This window comes from Gorilla gorilla, chromosome 13, assembly GCF_029281585.2.
Source record: "Gorilla gorilla gorilla isolate KB3781 chromosome 13, NHGRI_mGorGor1-v2.1_pri, whole genome shotgun sequence".
Classification (NCBI taxonomy): domain Eukaryota; kingdom Metazoa; phylum Chordata; class Mammalia; order Primates; family Hominidae; genus Gorilla; species Gorilla gorilla.
In genome coordinates this window covers 118,505,588-118,527,518 of record NC_073237.2, presented here as the reverse complement: position 1 = coordinate 118,527,518, position 21,931 = coordinate 118,505,588, and the positions used below count along the sequence as shown (strand labels likewise).

The following is a 21,931-nucleotide window of genomic DNA, read 5'->3' as shown; positions in this document are numbered from 1 at the left end:
AACAAAAAGGCAGAGGAAGCGCCAATTCCCTGTCTCTGCTTGTGCTGGGACATCCATCTTCCTTGGCCTTGGACATCAGCATTCCTGGTTCTCAGGCCTTTGAACTCTGACTGGGACTTACACCATTGATCCCCCTGGTTGAGGCCCTTGGGTTTGGACTGGAACTACACTAACAGCTTTCCTGGGCCTCCAGGTTGCAGAGGGAAGATTGGGAGGCTTCTTAGCCTCCATAATCTTGTGAGCCAATCCCTAATATAAATCTCTTTCCATACATCTCTGTATATCCTATTGGTTTTGTGTCTCTGAAGAACCCTGACTGACACACTGACACAAAGTAAGCACTCAATAAATGTTATTATTCTTTTATTATTATTATAGCTGGAAAGGTCAGAGCCATCAGCCATGGCCCTTTGTCCAAACGCATACAATTCTGTCTTTGCTGCCTTACTGCTAAAGGAAGCCTCAGGATGTAGAAATTGCACTGGCTTGGGCATCAGGAAACACGGGTGGAAATTCCAATGATACTATTAATTCACTGTGTGACCTCGGGAAAGTCACATCCCCTTCCTGGGGCTTAGACTCTCCAAGCTATAAAACAAGGAGCATTTCTTAACCTTTTTTAGGTCATGAGTCAGGCCCCAAGATGCTCTTAGTGAAACTGATGAAAGCTATAGATGCTTTTCCTGGAGAAAAACTTAGTACCCTTTACACAGAAATTTCTGTATATAAATCAAGAGGTTTCAGTGACTCCCTGAATTCTATTCATGACTCACAAATACCAGGGGGTAAGAATCCTTGGATTAGGTAAGTTATAATGATAGTAGCAGTGATGGTGGTAATAAGAGCTAACACTTATTGAGTGCCTCTTGTGTGCTGGGAACTTAGCAAAGTGTTCACATATATATATATTGAGGTGCCTTGTACTATTGTGGTAGGCTGAATAATGGTCCCCCAAAGATGTCCCTGTCTGCTGCAACCTGTGAGTATGCTACTTTATATGGCAAGAGGGATTTTGCAGATGCAATTAAATGAAGGATCCTGAAGTGGGAAGATTATTTGGATTATCTGGGTGTGCCAAATATGATTGCAAGGTTCCTATGAGAGGGAAATAGTAAGGTCAGGGTGAGAGAAGATGAGATGACGATGAAAGCAGAGGGATGAAGGGTGGTGTGATGATGAAAGCAGAGGTCGGAGTGATGCGTGGCCATGAGCCAAGGAATGCAGGCAGCCTCTAGAAGCTGGAAAAGGCAAGGAAACAGGTTTTCCCATAGAGCCTCTGGACGGAATGCAGGCTTGCTGACCTATTTCAGACTTTTGAGCTCTAGAACTGTAAGATAATACATTTGTGCTGATTTCAGACCAAATTTGTGGTAACCTGTTATAGTACCAACACATAACTAATGCAACTAACTGTCCCGAGTTGATAGGTGAAGAACTCTCAGGGAGGTGAAGTCGTGGGCCTAAGATCAGGCAGTAAGTGGTGTAACAGATGCAAATTCATCATGGCCTCTCCACAGATCCTTCCAGATCTAGAGGGAGAGGATTCTAGAGCCCTGGGAGATCCAGAAGCAGGGAGAAATTAGCCGGGCATGGTGGCACATATCTGTAATCCCAGCTACTCAGGAGGCCTAGGCAAGAGAATAGCTTGAACCCAGGAGGCAGAGGTTGTGGTGAGCTGAGATCACACCACTGTGCTCCAGCCTGGGCGACAGAGACTCGTTTTCAAAAAAAAAAAAAAAAAGTTCAGGTGTGGTGGCTCGCACCTGCGCACCTGTAATCCCAGCACTTTGGGAGGCCAAGGCGGGTGGATCACAAGGTCAAGAGATTGAGACCATCCTGGCAAACATGGTGAAACCCAATCTCTACTAAAAATACAAAAATTAGCTGGGCATGGTGGCGCACGCCCGTAGTCCCAACTACTTGGGAGGCTGAGGCAGGAGACTCGCTTGAACCCAGGAGGCGGAGGTTGCAGTGAGCCGAGATTGTGCCACTGCACTCCAGCCTGGTGACAGAGTGAGACTAAAAAAAAAAAAAAAAAAAAAAAAAAAAAAAAGTGGGGGGAGTGGGGGAGAAGCAAAGAGAAGAGTGAATGGAACGAGGTGGGCACCAGACAGGGAGGATGGGGCGCCAGAGCGTGAGGCTCTTCTTGCCCGAGGATCTCTCCTCCACAGCACCCACCCCCCCCCCCCAGCTGATCACCTTTATGGCCAATCCGTTTTCCCAAATGGCGTCGTATTGGCTTCCACTGGGGAAGTACAGGGTTCCTTCGCCGTGAAACATGCCATCCTTCATTTCCCCAACATATATTGTTTCGGTAGGGAGGATGTACTTGGCTTTGCCCTCCATCCTGTAAAGACACAGGGAAATCACTGAGCCCTGTGTGACAGCTGGAGGATCAGAGCTGGCAGGCAACAGAGTGAGCAGGAACCCCGTTCTCAGCATTCTCATCCTTCTCATCCCAGCAGTACTCTGCTGAAAACAAAATTTTTGTTTTGTTTCCCTCAAAAGCTCAAACACGAAAAGAGGGGAATAGAGTTTGGTCTGTTCATTCTCCCCTTCACCTAGAGGCTCACTCTCACCTTGGAGTTCACACTGCTCCCTGAAATAAACCCCCTTAGTAGGCCCAGAGAGTGTAGAGATGTGCCCAAAACCACACACAGTAAAAACTGTGGACACTAGAGCCCAGGTTTTCTGGCAGCTGGTTCTGTGATTTCTCTGTCCCCCATGACCAATCCATCCTTGCCTATTATGCCACAAGTGGAATATTAGGGAAAATATGAAATTTAGAGACAGGAGTAAGGGTTTGAAGCTTACCACCATTATATATATATATATATATATATATATATAAAATCTTGGATACTGATATTGTTTGGCTGTGTCCCCACCCAAATCTCATCTGGAATTGTAGCTCCCATAATCCCCACATGTCATGGGAGGGACTCAGTGGGGGGTAACTGAATCATGGGGGTGGGTTTTTCCCATGCTGTTCTCATGATAGTGAATAGTCTCATGAGATCTGATGGTTTTATAAAGGGCAATTCCCCTGAACATGCTCTCTTGCCTGCTGCCATGTAAGATGTGCCTTTGCTCCCCCTTTGCCTCCACCATGATCGTGAGGCCTTCCCAGCCATGTGGAACTGTGAGTCCATTAAGCCTCTTTCCTTTATAGATTACCCAGTCTTTGGTTATGTCCTTACAGCAGCATGAGAACAGACTAATACAGATACTTTCCCAAACCTCTTTGCTTGTGCCTCCCTCCCTTCCTTCCCTTCCTTCTTTCCTTCCAAACAGGTATTTACAGAGCACCTACATTTTGTCAGGGACTATGCTGATGGTCCAACTTGCTGAATACAACACAGATTCAACAGTGATCAAGGCAGATGCAGTCCCTGTCCTCGGGGGCTCACAGTCTAGTGGGCGACAAAATTGAGTAATTATACAATGTGTGATAAGTGCTATGCAGGAGGAAGACAGGCTCATACAGGAGAACAAGGCAGGGACACCAGCTTGACCAGTTGACTAGCTTCTTTGTTTTGTTTTTTGTTTTTTTCCCAAGACCAGATCTTGTTCTGTCTCCCAGGCTGGAGTACAGCGGTGTGATCATGGCTCAATGCAGCCTCAATCTCCTGAACTCAAGTGATCCTCCCACCTCAGCCTCCCAAGTAGTTGGAACCACAGGTGTGCCCCACCACGCCTGGCTTATTTAATTTTTTTTTTGTAGAGACGGGGTTTCCCTATGTTGCCCAGGCTGATCTAGAACTCCTGGGCTCAAATGATCCTCCTGCCTCAGCCTCCCAAAATGTTGGGATTATAGGTGTGAGCCACTGCACCGGGCTGACCAGTTTCTTTATGGGTGAAATGGCTGCAATTAATACAGGTAACATATAACGATTTTCCTAGTAAAGGGCCTGACATATAGTGAGTGCTTAATAAATATGCTTTCATTCATTCCTTCTCCATTCCTCCTAACAAGCTGAAGGCTCCTCTCCTAACTCTGACCTTCTTTAGGCTTTTGCTAGTACCTCTGTCGGGATGCGTAACACTTTCTATCTTGTTTTGTAATTAGATATCTTATCTCCGGTATTTAAGAAAAGCTTCTTTAAAGGAAGACTTTGGTATCCTCAGCTCCTAGAACCACTAAGCAGGTGCTTCATAAACATCTCCTGAGTAAAGAATGAAGGAAACAGAAAGAGTAGTCAGTGAACAGAGTGGATGACAAAGTTGTTGAGATAACTGAGTGAGATGATGGTTGTGAAACTATAGCAGAATGCCCAGCATAGAACAAGAAATTGAAAACTATTTCACTTTTATTCTAGTGCAAGACATGGGGGGAAGGGAGAATTCCTCTTCTCCTTCCCTCCTGTACTCTTTGCTTGAGCTCACATCTATCATTTCTAAGCACCATCTCCATATTCAAGTTCTACACCCTTCTCTGAGGTTAGACCCCACCCCTTTTCTTACCTCGAACTGGACATCACTGTTCAGACTTCTCACGGACATCTCTAACTCGCCTAAAACAGAACTCATCTCCTCCTCCCCTAAGCAGCACCTCCTTAGAGTTCTCTATTTCCATGAATGGTATCAGAATCCTCTGGTTCAAGGCCAGGAGCTGGGCCCAGGGCTGGGGCTGTAAGCCATCTCCGGACGGGACTGGAGCCAATCAGCTGCCAACTCCTGGCAGTAAAATCCCCAAACCTCTCCTACATTTTTCTCTTTCCTGCAGCTTCACTGCTTCTGCCTTGGCCCAGGGTTCTGCTGCCTCTTACTGGGACAACTGCAGTGAGCTCTGAGCTGATCTCCCCATCTTCACTTTTCCTGCTTCCCTCCTCTCTGTCCCTCCTTCTCTCCTTCTCCTCCCTTCTTCTTTTTCTCCTTCACTCTCTCTCTCTTTCCCTTCTTTTCTCCCTCCTTCTCTTCCATTTTAAAAAATTCATTCAAGGCGAAAAGCCTGCCTTCTAAATTCAAAGTAAGTTAAAAAGAAGAAAAAAACCACTTTATAGTGAAGGCTTCAATCCATAATAAGGATATGATTTCCAGATCTCAAATGCCTATCAATTAGCTGGGCATGGTGGCGCATATCTGTGGTCCCAGCTACTGGAGAGGCTGAGGTGGGAGGATCGCTTGAGTCTGGTGGGGTGGACATTGCTGTGAGCCAAGACTGCACCACTGCACTCCAGCCAGAGCACTCCAGAGTGAGACCCTGTCTCAAACAAACCCCTCAAAACCTATGATTCATTCATTCATTCATTCATCCAGCCAACATTTACTGAGTCTCTACCACACATATGCATTATGAGGAGAGTTACAGAGATGAAATAAGTTTTATTTCCTGATGCTTGGCCCTACCAGGATCTATCAGTGGTTCCTCCACCACCAGAATTGTGCATGGTATTGAAATTTCTTTGCCAGAGCACAGACCGCCTGTCCAGCTTCCCTTTGCATAACTCCTCTGGGCACAACCCACTCTCCTGCCAAACTGAACTGCCAGCTCTACTCCATACGTGCCCTCTGGGCTATTGCTCATGCTGTTCCCTCTGCCTAGAAACTTCTAGAAAAAGAATTCTTCACCTTGCATCTCCAACCACCTAAATCCTACCCAACCTTCAAGGCCCATTTTAAATACTATCTCTTCCACGAAGTGTTTAAGGACGGCTCCGACAGTATATGGCCTCTGAAGGGCCCCAGCAGCAGGGCTCTATTGTAGGAAGCACGTGGGCTTTACAGTCTGATCGACCTGGGTTTTAATACCTGCTCTGCCAAATGCTAACTGGGTGACTTTGGGCAAGTTTACTCCGAGCCTTACTTTTCCCATCTGTAAAATAGGATAATGATATCTATCTCAAAGAGTCCCTGTGAAGAGAAGATGCAGGCAAAGCCACCCAGAGCACAGTAGTTACTACATGGATGCTATGGGCATCCCTTCCTCCCCTGTGTCTGTAGGTCTCTTCTGGCACTTACCTTGTGGTGCTTTGGAGTGGAGTTATCTAGAACTCCATTGTGCGACTACTCCAAAGAAACCATAATATTGAGGTCAGACAGATACTACATTAACCTTTTTTTTTTTTAATATTCACACGTGGTACAGGGAAATCATGTCCCTTTTAAGGTTTTTTTTTAAGTAGATTTATTGAAGTGTAATTGACATACAATAGGCCATGTGTTTAAAGTGTACAATTTGACACGTTTTGACATCACCTGGGAAAACATCATCACAATCAAGACAAAATATCTACTCCCCACAAAAGTTTCTGCATGCCTTTCTGTAATACTTCCTCCTTGCCCCTTCCCACAATCCTCATCTCTAGGTGACTACTGATCTACTTTCTGTCACCATAGATTTGCATTTTCTAGAATTTTACATTAATGGAATCATACAGTATCTACTCTTTTTTTGTCTGGCTTCTTTCAATTAACATAATTTTTTGAGATTCATTCATGTTGTTCTGTGTACCAATAGTTCACTCCTTTTTATTGCTGAGTAGTATTCCAATGAATGGATATACCACAATTAGTTTCTTCATTCCCCTGTTGATGACATTTGGGTTTGTTTCTAGTTTTGGTTATGATAAATAAGGCTGCTATGAGTACTTGTATACATGTCTTTGTGTAGATATACACTTTCATTTCTGGGGTAAATACCTGTAAGTGGAATGGCTGTTTAACTTTTCAAGAAACTGCCAAACTTTTCCAAAGCAGTCGTACCATTTGATGTTCCTATCAGCCATGGAGAGTCTACATAAACTTTTTAAACCAAACGTTAAATATCAACTTCCTACTGTATAGAGAGGTTACTCTATTCATTTAAACTCCAAGAGGAAAATATCCCCTCCCTAAATTAAAAAAAATCGATTGAGTATCTACCATTTGTAAATAACACCCATATATGATCATTACATATTCCTTGGAACACTGCTGCTGAATGTGCATTGCTTTCCCATTTTACAGATGAGGAAACTGAGATATGGATGGTTAATTAAGTGTACAACAAGCAAATGGCAGACTTGAGCCCAGACCTGTCTCATGCTCTCATTACATGCTGAAATTTGAGATGCCCCAAATAGAATTTCGGTTAACTGTTGTTAAAAACACAAAATCAATACAGAATAACACATGTCCAACTTATGAAAAGAAGTATAACAAGTGAAAAACTGCTGACTTCTTGCTAGTTATGGGAAATTGGGAAGCCCTGTTCAGGTCTGGGAATCCCTATTGTGGTTACAGAGGTACCAGACAACCTCAAGCAAAGCCCAAATTCCTAGGGCCAAAGCATGGAAATGGCTGATTTGGCACAAAAACCCAATGAAAATACACAGAAGGCCAAAGGCAAATGGTTGAAAGCCTTCCCTCTTTTACCTTGTCTGTGTGTTTCTCTCTCACCCATATACAGCCCATCAAAAATTAATGTAGTTTCTCAACTTTTTGTGCCTGAAATGCCCAATACCCCATCTCTGTCTGCCAAAATTCTACCACCTTCACTGTAGCAGGGCCTTGTGAAAAGTAAGAATGTGGTTTGGACAGAGGATTGGGTTCAAATCCTGACTCTGTTACTTCCTAGCTGTGTATCCATAATGGTGGGCCAGTCATTTTGCTTCTCTTAACTTCTGTTCCTTTATTTGCAAGGTCAGCCTGAACTATCTCACTGAGTAGTGAGAGGGAGTACACACCAAGCACCTCTGCCACTTACCTGCTGAGTAGGATAAGTGTCTCAAGCCCTGTAAGGGTCACCTTTCTTACCTGGAAAGATAATAACATCTTCCTTGCAAAATTGATGTAATGATTAGAGAGATAGCATCCCATAGCATTCCTACCACCCTGTCTAGGAATCTATCTCCTATCCCTGTCCAGACCACAGATCCCTCTTTCCTATTAACTCAAAATGCCCTGGAATTCCACCAACTTGTGAATACAGAGCCCCAAGGTGGGAGTGCTTCACAGTCCCGACAACTAGCACTGTTTCAGCAAACCACTTCATATCGTCCAGCCTTGGTTTCCTCAGCTATAAAAACAGAGATTCCACTTTCTTCATCCAGGGTGGTTGGCAAAAAAGAGTGGCCACCTCTGTGTTTCCTCTGCTTCTCTCTACTACAGCTCTTACCACACTGAATCGCAGTTATCTGTTATGTCTACTTGTCGCATCATGTTTGAATGAACTTTCTGAAGACAGGGATTGTGCCCAGAGTCAATTCCAGGGCCTGGTACTCGGTAGCCACTCAACATTGTTGAATTGCTGGGCACGGTGGCTCATGCAAGAGGATCACTTGAGCCCAGGAGTATGAGACCAGCTTGGACAACATAGCAAGACGCCGTCTCTACAAAAGGCGTTGAAAAATTTTCTGGGGGTAGTGGTGCACACCGGTAGTCTCAGCTACTTGGGAGGCTGAGGCGGGAAGATTGTTTGAGCCTAGGGGGTCGAGGCTGCAGTAAGCAGTGAACAGGCCACTGCACTCCAGCCAGGGCAACAGAGCGAGATCTTGTCTGAAAATAAAACAAAAACGAGAGAGAGAGAAAGAAAGAGAGGAAGGTAGGAAGGAAGAAAGGAAGGAAGGAAAGAAGGAAGGAAAAGAAAAGAAAAAAAAAACTGTTGAATTGTTTTTTACTACTAGTCCACTACAGTGATTTGTGTATATAATCCTCTATAATAATCCCTAGATCGTGAACTCCTCCTGGAAGGAAGCGACCGTGTAGATTCAGATTGGCCAGTCTCTCTTCCCTAATCTTCGTGTTTGTTTTTATAGCATTTACCATTATCTGTAATTATTTTATCACTTATTTGTTTATTGGCAATACATCTCCAACTGGATTATAAACTCCCTAAGAGCACGGATCTTGACATTTTAAATATTCTTATTCCTATGTTTAAAACTGGCAGATAGCACACACACACAGTCAATGCACACACACATATAAGTATATATGGAATGAATGCATCTCAGCTTTGCTGCTTATTAGATATGGTCCTTGAAGAAATTACTCGGGCAAGTTTGTGAAAGTGCCTGGCACAAGGTGTTTCGCAGAAGCAAAAAGCCGTCTTTTTCCAGTCACAGCTATTCAAGGTATAGTAAGTGAATCAAATGAGCCCCTTACCTCCCATCTACATATTCCCCGATATATTTGCTCCCTGTGTACTCCATGGCGCCTGTTTTTAGCTTCCAGCTGTTAGGATCCGGAGTCTCAGTGGATACGGCATCACTATGACAACCTGGAGGGGTGGGCGGAGCCGAATCGAAGCCCCACCCCGCTGCAGGCTGAAAAGTTCTTGGTATTGCGCACGCTCCCTCGCTCGTGGTTGGGCAGGGCAATACGCCTGCGTGTTGCCGGATGCGCATGCGCAGGCGCCGTGTGGCACTCGGCGGTCGAAAGGGGAGTTCAAGGAGACGGGGGCAACGCGGCTGAGGGCTTCTCGTCGGGGTCGGGGCTGCAGCCGTCATGCCGGGGATAGTGGAGCTGCCCACTCTAGAGGAGCTGAAAGTAGATGAGGTGAGGCTATCCGGAGGACAGGCAAGGGAGACATGGGGCTGCGGCTTCTCGGGCCTGGGCCTAGCCCCGCTTGGGCTCCGCGGATCCTGGGACCCGGGCCCCCCTCCCCAGTCCTCGAACGCATATACAGGTCGACCCCCGGAGGTCCCCTCCGCAGCTTTGGGAGTCGCCTCCCCTCTCTACCCCACCCTGTCGCATCCTGCAGTGGCTCTAAAATCCTCCCCCTTTCGCCCTCCACAGCGACCTATTTCTCCTTCCGTGAATAATAGTGATACATTTTATTAAGCACCAACCGGTCATTTTACTTAGCTTATGTCGCTTAATCCTCAAACTTGCATGCGAGGTGAGTATACAACCCTAGGGGCTCACAGTCGAGGGAGACGGTCACCTACCTTAAAGTGGTATCACCGGTGCAGAGTGCATAGAGTGGGGTGACGAAGCCGCATGAAAATGAGACAATATTGGAGCGTGCATCTACTCACAGCCTTGGGAAGGTGTTTGGTAACAGGACCCATTTAAAGCATTCGTTTATTCAAGAGATATCATTTGAGTAATTAACGTGTACACATAACGCTGGAAGAGATATACTTCGTGCTTTCATGGACTTTACAATCCAGTAGGGAGACAGACACATAAAGAGGCAGTCACAGTACAATGTAGTTAGTGCTGTGAGGAGTGAAGTAGAAACATACCCTACTAATTATAGCTAACATGATCAAGTCCTTTCTAGATACCAGGCAGGATGCTAATTACTTTCCATGCATTAATTCATTGAATCCTCCCAGCAACATTATAAGGTAGGATATATATATATATATATACACAGACATATATATATATACACACAATTGGTGTATATATATATATATATACCATATATATATACACACACACAATTGGTCATATATATACACACACACACACACACACACACACACACACACACACACAATTGGTCGTAACGTTATAAATAAGGAATTAGTCCCCGAGAGTAGAAATGATTTGCCCAAGGTCACGGAGCTCGTAAGTAATAGAGCTGGAAGTGAACCCAGGTCTGATTTTAAAACCAGTGCTTTTCCACTATATTATGGGTGAAAACTCACAAGAATGAGACGGCCTAGCAGAACTTGTGTGTTTAGGGAGCCAAGTACAGTTTGATGTGACCCTAGTGGTGGTGGTGGGAAGCAGCAGGTGCTGAGCCTGGAGAGGCAACTTGGGCTGAGATAGGACTTGGAAGCAGCTTCTACAAGGCCAGACCAAACAGTTTGGACTTGATCCAGTAAGGGAGGTGGTGGGAAGAGGTGGAAGGTTTTAAGGCAGGGGAGTGTCATGGCAGGGCTGGATAGTAGAACAGGCTATATTAAAGGAGAGGAAGGCCAAGACTAGAAATGATGTACCAGCAATGATATACCAGGCACTATGTTAAGTGTTTTGTTTGTTTGTTTCGTTGTTTTTGAGAGTCTTGCTCTGTCGCCCAGGCTGGAGTGCAGTGGCGCGATATTGGCCCACTGCAACCTCCGCCTCCCGGGTTCAAGCGATTCTGCTGCCTCAGCCTCCCGAGTAGCTGCGACTACAGGCGCTCATCACCACACCCGGCTAATATTTTGTATTTTTAGTAGAGACGGGGTTTCATCGTGTTAGCCAGGATGGTTTCGATCTCCTGACCTCGTAATCTGCCTGCCTCGGCCTCCCAAAGTGCTGGGATTACAGGCGTGAGCCACCGCGCCTGGCCATATGTTAAGTCTTCTACCTGCAGTGCTTCATTTAATCTTAGATGCCTGTGAGAGTGGCAACTGTTATTTTCCTCAGAGGAAGAAATTATTAGCTATGTTCAGGGACTTTGTTATATTAAAGTGACATTGACTCTGAGGTGGCAGAGGGGAGCTGCCATGTGGCCCCCACTCTTTTGTTCCCCCCGGTGAACCACCCCCCTGCCCCCACCCCATGTAGCTGGGTTAATCTTGAGTTGCTGTATTTCTTGTTGCAATTTTTATTAGGTTCAACAAACATCTGAAGTTCTACTTCATACAACTGATGTATCTGAAATACATTTGCCTTTACTCTTCACACAACTGAATGAACATACGAATAATTACATAAATAACTAAAATACAAGACAAGGTGTGATTAAGTACTATGAAAGGGGGAAGATGTGGTTTAGGAAAAGATTTGAAGTTGTATCTAAATTCTAGGCCTACCTGCCGGTCACCTTGATTACTTGATTTTAGCATTTGCAGACATGGTTATTTGTAAGATGAGGTGATCCCAGCTATAAAATTCTCTGAAACTATAAAGGGAATAGAGAAAGCACTTTTTGGGCATAATGTAAGACATGACTAAATGGCATATGAAGAATGGCATTTATGGGCGGAGATGAAGAGAAGACCCCTCTAAGTGAGGGTAGGGTCTGAGCAAAAGTGAGGAGATGGGAAAATGCAGAGAGTCAAAAAGGAGTTCAGTGTTTTGAGAGAACAGTAAATAGTCCCTTTTTGAAATGTTGTGGGTGAGAAGGGTGGAAAGATAGTTTGGGTCCAGAAGCCTTTCGGTACCCGTTAAGAAGTTTAGGCTTTATTCTGCTGTTAAGGCTGAATGAGAGTTTGGTTGCTAATATAACAGCAGAGTAAAATAAGAATTGTCATTTAGGGAGATCACAGTAGCAGCTGTGTGAAGAATGGATTGAAGAAAGAAAAAGAAAAGCAGGGAGACTGGTCTCAGTGGCTCTTAAAATTATTGAGAAAGATGTTAATGATCCCAGTGTAATTGGTGCTTACAGAGACTGTGCTTACAGAGAGCAAAGAACAAGTATATCTAGAATTGATCAGACTTAGCAATGGATTAGATATTGGAGGTAGGGAAGGTTGAAGAATCAAAGTCAGATTTGTAGCGTGGCAGTAGTACTGGTGAAGCCAGAAAAAGGAGCCCGTTTGGAGAGCGAGTTAAATACATTTTGGACCTCATTGGCTTAGGAGTTATGACACATCCCCATTGAAAAAGCAGTCAGAAGCTTTGGACTGGAAAGTCCTTGGACACATTTGATAATTTTGAGTAAAAATAAAAATAGCTAATATTTATGGTGTGCTTTCGATGTGATAGGCACTGTTCTTATTATTTTTATATATATTAACTCATTTAATCTTCATAACAGTTCTATTAAGTACTATTCTCTGTTTTACATAAATTTAGGAAAACTCAAGGCATGGTATAAATAAAGTACTATAAAAAGAGGTACAGACGTAGTTTAAGGAGACAAGGACAGGACTAGAAGGTTGATTGGCTCTAGATGGTGACTTTGTTTCAGTTTCCACACCTGCAGACTGTGTAGCCCTGCTGTGCAGTGAGGCTGTTGTGAGAATAAATGAGAAGGATGTTGAAATTCTGTGTTGTCTGAGACAAAGAGATCTGAATGAATTTGAGACGGTATTCATGGTAAACAGCTGTGAAAGGATGTTGTTTCTGTTGGAATTCATCAGTCTCAGTGAAGAAGCAGGTGAGGGGATATGGTGACATCTCAGGCTCATCCACCTCAATGATGGTGATATAATGGGAAGAAGCCTGGTTGGAGGTCACAATCTCTGTGTTCTAGTTCTGGGGTTGCCACTGACTCACTGTGTTGTCTCTAGCACATCCCTCTTTTTCATTAATTATGAAACAGACTCAATGTCTTCCTTTATTTTCCTGTGACAGGGATGGTGTTTTATATGCTCAGCAACATGTGTATACCTTCATTTTGATAAGATTTCCACATTTGTAGGGAAATAAATAATGCGTCAGGCTTTTTGGGCCATATAGTTTTGGGCCTTTGAATAATTGAATCAGCCAGTTAAAGCTCTTTTAAGGCATATGACAAGTAAATGTAACTAACTTAATTATTAAAATATATTAAGCTTTTAGAAAAGTTTGAGTGTTAGTTTTTATTCTCCTAGCTGTTTATAGGTAATAAAACAAGCAAATGTGTGCCAGTTTACCTAAATAAATTCTTTTATTTTCAAAAACTTTAATACGAAAACTTTACAGATTTTAAACTTAAATTTATTAGAGTCATCATGGCAGATTTCACTTATGTCATAACTTTATCTTTGATAATTATAACAGTTGCACTATTAATAGACATAGTCATAACTTTATTCTCCTTTCTATAGTGTATAGATTAATTACTCTTGTCATCTTTCCTTGCCTTTTATTAATAACCTAGCTGCATAAAGTGCATAAAAAATAAAATTACAGCTGGGCATGGTGGCCCACGCCTATAATTCCCAGCACTTTGGGAGGCTGAGGTGGGAGGATCATCTGAGGTCGGGAGTTTGAGACCAGCCTGACCAACATGGAGGAACCCCGTCTCTACCAAAAATACAAAATTAGCCGGGTGTGGTGGTGCATGCCTGTAATCCCAGCTACTCAGGAAGGCTGAGGCAGGAGAATCACTTGAACCTGGGAGGCAGAGGTTGCGGTGAGCCGAGATTGCGCCACTGCCCTCCAGCCTGGACAAGAGCGAAACTCGGTCTCAAAAAAGTAATAATAATAAAATAAAATTACAGACTGTTCTCACACAACAATTTTTAATTTTACAAATCAAATTCAGTAGTGTATTAAAGCATAATACACTGTGACAGACTAGATTTTATTCTAGAAATACATTGGATCAGTTTTACAAAATCTGTTAATGCTTTATGTTACATTTATAAATTAATGAAAACGAAGCCTAAAAATTTTAGTCTTTTCTGGTATAGAAAACAACAGTAAAGCAAAACTAATTAGAATTAGAAAGAAGCTTTCTTAACAAGGAATATCCAAACAACTATATTCCAGATACCAACAGCAAATATTATACCAAACTTGCTTTTAATTTTAGAAAAAGGGAAGGTTGTCTGCTGTCATTGCTCTTCATCTGTATTGTCCTGAAGGGGTTGGTTAAAGCAATAAAATAGGAAATGAGAATAAGAAGAAAAAAATAAAGTAGCAAAAGGGAAAGAGACAGTTTTTATTTGTAAATGGCAGTTTTTCTGTTAATCTTCTTGAGTTTTGTGTCAGAACTAACAAGAGTTCAGTAAGATGGCTGGAGAGAAAATACAGTATACAAGCAAGCAGTAAACAGTTTGAAAGTCTAATAGAAAAACTATCCTATTTAGATAGTATCAAAAGTGCTAAAATACTGAGGAATAAACAAGAAATGTTCAAGGTCCCTATAATGAAGGAAACTAGTTTTAACCAAAGGACAAGAATGACTTGAATATGAATAAATGGAGAGAAATACTGTGTTGTGGATGAGAAGGTGTGATTGATGTATTCATATCTGTTTTCTAATTATTGTATCCCCATTTTCTAGCAAAGAGTGGGTGCTCAACAGCTACTTGTGCTAGACACTATTTTGGGTGCTTGGTGTGTACCATAGTCAACATTATATTTAATTACCATAGCTTAATATAGGGAGAATTGATATCTTTACAGTAGTGGATCTCTGTTGAAAACAAAATCCCTTCCCTCTGGGAGCTTATGTTCTAGTCACACACAGACCACTCAGGGGCTCTTAAAATTATTGAGAAAGATGTTAATGACCCCAGTGTAATTGGTGCTTAATACAGAAACTGTGCTTACAGAGAGGAAAGAACAAGTATGTCTAGAATTGATCAGACTTAGCACATGAATGCTAAGACCAGACCACATGAGTGACCACTGATGATAGCTTATATAAGATGATTAGAGAGAGGCTCTCTGAGGATGTGAAGTTTGAGCAGGCACCCAGTATTATAAAAAGTGCCCATTGTTCCCTAATTTAACATATAACTAAATTTAATACAATTTGAATGCAAATTATTGGGGGAAGGTGTTCATCTGAAAGAATAGCCAAAAAAGTTTTGAAAAGGAAGAATGAGGAGGATGGTTCTCCCAGATAACAAAATGTTATCTTCAGTGACAGTAATTAAAACATTGTGGTATTGGTATAAGAAAAGGTAGTACAGAAAAGGGACCACAGGTCTCTTGCTTAAGCAGCTGTTTGTAGGCCCTGGACAGTTTGCAGTTCTCTCTGAGCTGGCTATATCTACACTGTGTATCTTCTCAAGAAAATATCACTAAAATACTATTGAGCGAAACTGGTGGGCATAGTTAAAGGGATGGCAACCTTGGATACGCTCTGATTTTTAAAAAATTTGCAGATTTTAGTACTTTATTATTAGTTATTACTGGATGGACTAGATGGACTATTACTAGATGGACTAGATGCTCTTTGTGATCTCTTCCAGCCTCATCTTCTGTGACTCCGTAGTCCTCTGGGAGTTTTATTTATCCTTTAATTTAATTTAATTTAATTTAATTTTTTTTTTTTTTTTTTTTTTTTTTTGAGACAGAGTCTTGCTCTGTCACCCCGGCTGGAGTGCAGTAGCGTGATCTTGGCTCACTGCAACCTCTGCCTCCTGGGTTCAAGCAATTCTCATGCCTCAACCTCCCTAGTAGCTGGGATTACAGGTGTGCACCACCACGCCCAGATACATCTCTAGTATCTTTACTAGAGACAAGCTTTCACCATTTTGGCCAGGCTGTTCTTGAGCTCCTGACCTCAAGTGATCTGCCTGCTTTGGCCTCCCAAAGTGCTGGGATTACCTGTATGAGCCACTGTGCCCAGCCTTATATATCTATTAATTTTATTCCAGCAGCAGAAACTCAGCAAAGCTCTCCAGAGTTGGTTCCTCTCCCTGCATCCCAGAAGACTCCATCCTTCTCTACACCCCTTTTCTCTCTACCATAAATAAGGATTCTATTAGGGGTGCCATTTCTTCTGCTCTAAAATGGGAATATTAATCTCTTCATGAGACTATTGTAAAAGTGAAGAAAATAATATATGTGAAAGAGCTTCGTGTTCTCTAAATCACCATAGATTTTAAAGAATCGCTGGGCGAGGTGGCTTATGCCTGTAATCCCAGCTACTTGGGAGGCTGAGGCAGCAGAATCGCTTGAGCCTGGGAGGCCGAAGTTGCAGTAAGCCGAGATCGCGCCACTGCACTCCAGCCTGGGGGATGGGAGTGAAACCCTGTCTCAAAAAAAAAAAAAATTATTATTATGACAGTGTTTAATTTTCTTGGTAAAGTCAGAACAGTGCTACTTTTGTGTTCTCTATTCTGACCCGCATGAGGTAAAGCTGAGAAAGTGGTATTCTGGTTCACAGTCTGTGGCCTTTGTCCCATCTTCCCTTTCCTAGGTGAAAATTAGTTCTGCTGTGCTTAAAGCTGCGGCCCATCACTATGGAGCTCAATGTGATAAGCCCAACAAGGAGTTTATGCTCTGCCGCTGGGAAGAGAAAGATCCGAGGCGGTGTTTAGAGGAAGGCAAACTGGTCAACAAGTGTGCTTTGGACTTCTTTAGGTAAAAATCTTTGGTATCAGTGCCTACTTGGTTGAAGCATAAAGGTTTAAATGAATAAGTGAACAGCCAGCTAATAATCTGGATTTTATTAGGAAGTATATAGGCTTTGAAATCAGACCAAGGTAAAACATTCAAAGGATGATAATTATTTTTGGTTTTGTTTTTATTATCTGGCAAGTTCTTTTATCTCCATGAATCTCAGTTTCCAAATTGTAAAATAATACCTATCTAGGTTTGCTAAGCAAGTGACTGGTGACCATTTTTGCTACAGCAAGGGGAAAGTCTTTTTGCTGTGAAAAATTTGAAAAGGCACGTGAAACAACCTATCACAGTCCTTTTTAAGCAGGCATTCACTAGGTTGTTGTCGTTACTACAGAACACAGGTATGATGGAAAGAAAACTGTATTCGGAGTTAGGTTTTAGGTAGGTCATTGTGCTTGATACTTAAGTAAAAAAAAACTAAACTGTGTAATTGTAGGAAAATGTTTTAACAAGCATATTAGCACTCTATTTAAAAGGAGAGAAAGTCAACTCAAAGGAAATTGGCTCTTGTAACTCTGAAGTCCAGAAATAGGCCTGGCATCAGGCAGGGCTGGATTCAAGGGCTTAAATAATTTCACAACTACTTGCTGTCTTTTTGCCTCTCCTCTTTTCACAATCTCTTAGTTCTGGTTTTCTCTGTTTACCTCATTTCAGAAAGACTCTCACCTTGCTGTACCAAAAATGGCCACCAGCCACTCGAGTTGCTGTTCTGTTGATACTTGCTTAGCAAACCTAGACAAAGTGTGCCCTTTATCCAGAAGTGAGCAGAAGCTCCTGGACTGAGTCTAATTGTCCTGGCTGGCGGACTTCGTATACATATCATTGCATCACTTGTGCTTCAAGAGATAAAAAGCTCTAATTGGTCAGGCCTGAGATGGGGAGTGGACTTAGCTTCATCCAAACCACATTGCTGAGAGACAGGGAGGGGTTATTCCCAAAGGAAAATTAGAAGGATGTTACAGAAGAATGGGGAATGACTGCTGGCTAGGCAGAAACCACCGATGTCCACTACAATGAAGTTAGAGAAAAAAAAAAGATACCTTAGCACAGTAGCTGCTTTCCTCCTTTCTTGCTTCTGCTGTCTGTGTCCCTATGCAAAGATATTTTTGTGGTTATAATCATAGTATGTATACATTGAGAAATTCATTTTTCACTTGATATTATTGGAAACATTCTTCGAAGTTGCTATATAGTCTTCATGATCATCTTTTTTTTTTTTTTTTTTTTTTTTTGAGACGGAGTCTCACTCTGTTGCCCAGGCTGGAGTGCAATGGTGTGATCTTGGCTCACTGCAACCTCTGCCTCCTGGCTTCAAGCGAGTCACATGTCTCAGCCTCCTGAATAGCTGGGTCTACAGGCCTGCGCCACTACGCCTGGCTAATTTTTTTGTATTTTTGGTAGAGATGGGGTTTCAGCATGTTGGCCAGGCTGGTCTTGAACTCCTGACCTCAAGTGATCCGTTCTCCTTGGCCTCCCAAAGTGCTGGGATTGCAGGTGTGAGCCACCGCACCTGGCCATGATCATCATTCTTAATGGTTATATATTATTCCGTCAGTGGATAAACCAACCATAACGTACCTGACCAATTCCTGTTATTGAACATCATTGTTGATTTCAGTTTTTGATTATTTTGGATAAATCTGCAGTGATTACCTTTGCGTATAGATAATTTTCATCAGTTAATAATTCCTTGGCATAAATTTCCTAACAGTGAGTTTACTCTATAAAGGGCTTTGAACATCATTATGGCTCTTGAACTGTATCGCTTTTTTTTTTTTTTTTTTTGAGATGGGGTGTCGCTCTGTCGCCCAGGCTGGAGTGCAGTAGCACGATCTTGGCTTACTGCAAGCTCCGCCTCCCGGGTTCACGCCATTCTCCTGCCTCAGCCTCCCGAGTAGCTGGGACTATAGGCACCCAGTACCACGCCTAGCTAATTTTTTGTATTTTTAGTAGAGACGGGGTTTCACCATGGTCTCAATCTCCTGATCTCGTGATCCACCTGCCTTGGCCTCCCAAAGTGCTGGGATTACAAGCGTGAGCCACCGTGCCCAGCAAATGCTTTTGTTTTTTAAATGTTGGATCAATTTATGCTGTCCTCAGCGCTGGATTCTGGTATGCATAGTATTTAAATATTTGGGAGGTGCAAATATTTTTGGATGTTTCAATTTGCATTGATTTGATTGCCAGCGAGATTGAGTGTGTGTGTGTGTTTATTTAAACAATTTTTCTTTTTTTTTTTTGAGACAGAGTCTCACTCTGTCACCCAGGCTGTAGTGCTGTGGCGTGATCTTTGTTCGCTGCAACCTCTACCTCCTGGGTTCAAGCGATTCTCGTGCCTCAGCCACCTGAGTAGCTGGGATTACGGGTGTGTGCCACCTGCCTGGCTAATTTTTGTATTTTTAGTAGAGATGGGGTTTCGCCATGTTGGCCAGGCTGGTCTTGAACTCCTGGCCTCAAGTGATCCGCCCACCTTGGCCTCCCAAGGTGCTGGGATTACAGGCATGAGCCACAGCATCCAGCCTAAACAATTTTTCTTTTCTAAGAGAACTTTTGCAAAGCATTTTTTCCATGGCCCAGTGGTAGTACATTTTAAGCGGGGAATGTTTGGATTTCACAAATTCCCAAGGTGCCTAACTGCCTCCATAGAGGAATTTCTCACTGCTGAAGTTGCTGGTTTTAGGCATTAGTAGATAATTGTTAGGTATGGGTAACAGGGTCCAGAACAGGGATCCGTGCTACTAGAGTAGTGGCTTGCAGCCCGTCTGCTGCTGCTGCATTTTGGAGGAATATAAAACTCCCATTGGAAATGGTTGCTTTCTACCAAAGTGATTCTTGAGTAGAAGTTATGTGGGTGCAGGTTATGCTTAGTATACCCGGAAGGGAAACCTAAGAAGCTGGTGACATTGGTGGACCTCTAGGAGAGCAACTGAGTGGCTTATTGGGCAGGGTGGAAAGCAGATTTTTCACTGTATACTTCCTTAAGCCATCTCTGAGATCCTTCCTTCCTGATCCATGTTAAACAAGATTCATGTGAGAGTGTAGCTAGATTTCTGGAGTATGACAGGTAAGCACTTAAATAGTAAAATAATTATTTCATTGGGAGAAAGAGGTGTTCTGAATTTCACTGCCTCAAGTATGGCTTTTACATAAAATGATGGTATTTTATTCTTGCTTGAACATGCATACTAGCAGGGTTGAATGATAAGATAAGGAGGATTTTGCAAAAAACTGAAACTTATTCTTTTTATACACAGAAGTTAAATTTTCTCTAGCGATTTTTGATGGCCACAGAATGAATTATATGCTAGCCTGCTTCTTAACAGAGAATACCAAATATAATATAACTTTGTTCTTGATAGCAAGGATTAATATCTATTTTTGTTCAATGCGTAAATAAAATGAGGACCTTGAGCTTTTGAGGAGTGGAGTACAGTTTGTCTTTATACTGAATGATCCCAGGATCTTCTGCTTGTTAGTTTGTGTATTTGCTTTTTATAATTCTGTCTCTTCCTTTGCCATTGTCTGTCACGTTTGACTTCTATCAGCATGTCCATTATTTAATTATGCCTCCTTCTCTTCTAAATTTGCTAAGCTGATACCCTTAGAGGAATTGGATCTAAAGAAAAGAATAAATAGGCCCCAAGTAAGGAGTTCCTCTCTGAGTAAAATAGGCGTGCATTAGGCTACACTCTTTTCTTCTTACTATATAAAGAAATTAGGTTTTCTACCTCAGAAATCTTTTTTGTTTACTAACTTGTTCTCAAATTGAGGATCCTGAAGTTGTCTTGTAAGTGAGGTAAGAATATGTACTCACATACCTTTCAAAAAGCAAGGCTATGTATTTGAGATCTGTACCTATTTTTTTCTCACTTTTCTGTTTTTCATTGTTTTGCAAAGAGATGCCCCTAACCCAGCTTTCTTTTCCAGGCAGATAAAACGTCACTGTGCAGAGCCTTTTACAGAATATTGGACTTGCATTGATTATACTGGCCAGCAGTTATTTCGTCACTGTCGCAAACAGCAGGCAAAGTTTGACGAGTGTGTGCTGGACAAACTGGGCTGGGTGCGGCCTGACCTGGGAGAACTGTCAAAGGTAAAAAGGCTTCTGCTGGAGGTCTCACTTTCTGACTCGGGTGGGATAAAGGCAGGAGGTGGTCAGCAAAGGGTCTCTGTAAATACAGATATGATGTAAGAACTTACCAGATTTACCAAACATATTAATTAGGCAGTGATTATACACAATCCAGAAAGGAATTTTTAAAAATAGAAATATTTCTGGCCGGGCGTGGTGGCTCACGCCTGTAATCCCATCACTTTGGGAGGCTGAGGTGGGCAAATCATGAGGTCAGGAGATCGAGACCATCCTAGCTAACATGGTAAAACCCCGTCTCTACTAAAAATACAAAAAATTAGCCGGGCGTGGTGGTGGGCGCCTGTAGTCCCAGCTACTTGGGAGGGTGAGGCAGGAGAATGGTGTGAACCCGGGAGGTGGAGCTTGCAGTGAATGGAGATTGTGCCACTACCTCCACTCCAACCTGGGCAACAGAGTGAGACTCCATCTCAAAAAAAAAAAAAAAAAAAAAAAATTTCTTTAGGCCTTCTAGCATGTGCAGATTTGTTTTTAGTTAATTAGCTAATTAAAGAACAGAAGGGAGTAGAGAAAGATAAAGTATTAGTGAAACACTGTCAGTTGAAAACATTGTGGAGGTTATTGTGGAATTCACTGGGGAAATAGGATCAGGCTTATGCCACATTTTTCAGGAACATATCTAAGATTTTTTTTAAAACTACATTCTTGTAGTTTTAAAAGTGTTTCTCTTTCTCCTGTATTTCCTATCTTAGTTGTGACACCACCATCTGTTGAAACATCAGAGCTAGAAACCTGAATTCTTCATTCCCTACTGATTCCATGCAGTCATCACTTCCTTTAGATTAGCATCTTCTGGAATTTTTTTTTTTAATCCTCTCATTGTTCCTGCTGCTGTTATCTTATTCTTGGACAGGAGTTCTTAACCTGGGGTACATGAATTTCTGGGAGAGGAGGGTAGATCAA

General features: G+C 42.5%; 2 protein-coding genes across 6 annotated transcripts in view; one reads left to right on the top strand and one right to left on the bottom strand.

The window, feature by feature from the left end:
• MORN5 (MORN repeat containing 5) overlaps positions 1-9,286 on the bottom strand; it is a 40,268-nt gene extending 30,982 nt beyond the window's left edge. The window contains exons 1-3 of one of the 4 annotated variants that reach the window (XM_055351839.2): positions 9,088-9,216; positions 3,314-3,413; positions 2,200-2,347 (exon numbers count right to left, since the gene is read on the bottom strand). In XM_055351839.2, coding sequence (XP_055207814.2) covers positions 2,200-2,347; positions 3,314-3,413; positions 9,088-9,094 — 255 coding nt within the window. In that variant the 5' untranslated portion in view covers positions 9,095-9,216. Of the gene's footprint in view, positions 1-2,199; positions 2,348-3,313; positions 3,414-9,087 lie in introns of all 4 variants that reach the window. The other 3 variants (XM_055351842.2, XM_055351840.2, XM_055351841.2) reach the window with 3 other exon arrangements.
• A 37-nt stretch (positions 9,287-9,323) lies between these two features.
• The window catches only part of NDUFA8 (NADH:ubiquinone oxidoreductase subunit A8), a 29,444-nt gene continuing 16,836 nt past the window's right edge, over positions 9,324-21,931 (top strand). Inside the window, exons 1-3 of one of the 2 annotated variants that reach the window (XM_063696207.1) lie at positions 9,324-9,480; positions 16,673-16,836; positions 20,806-20,971. In XM_063696207.1, the coding sequence (XP_063552277.1) occupies positions 9,430-9,480; positions 16,673-16,836; positions 20,806-20,971 (381 nt within the window). In that variant the 5' untranslated portion in view covers positions 9,324-9,429. 2 annotated transcript variants of the gene reach the window in all.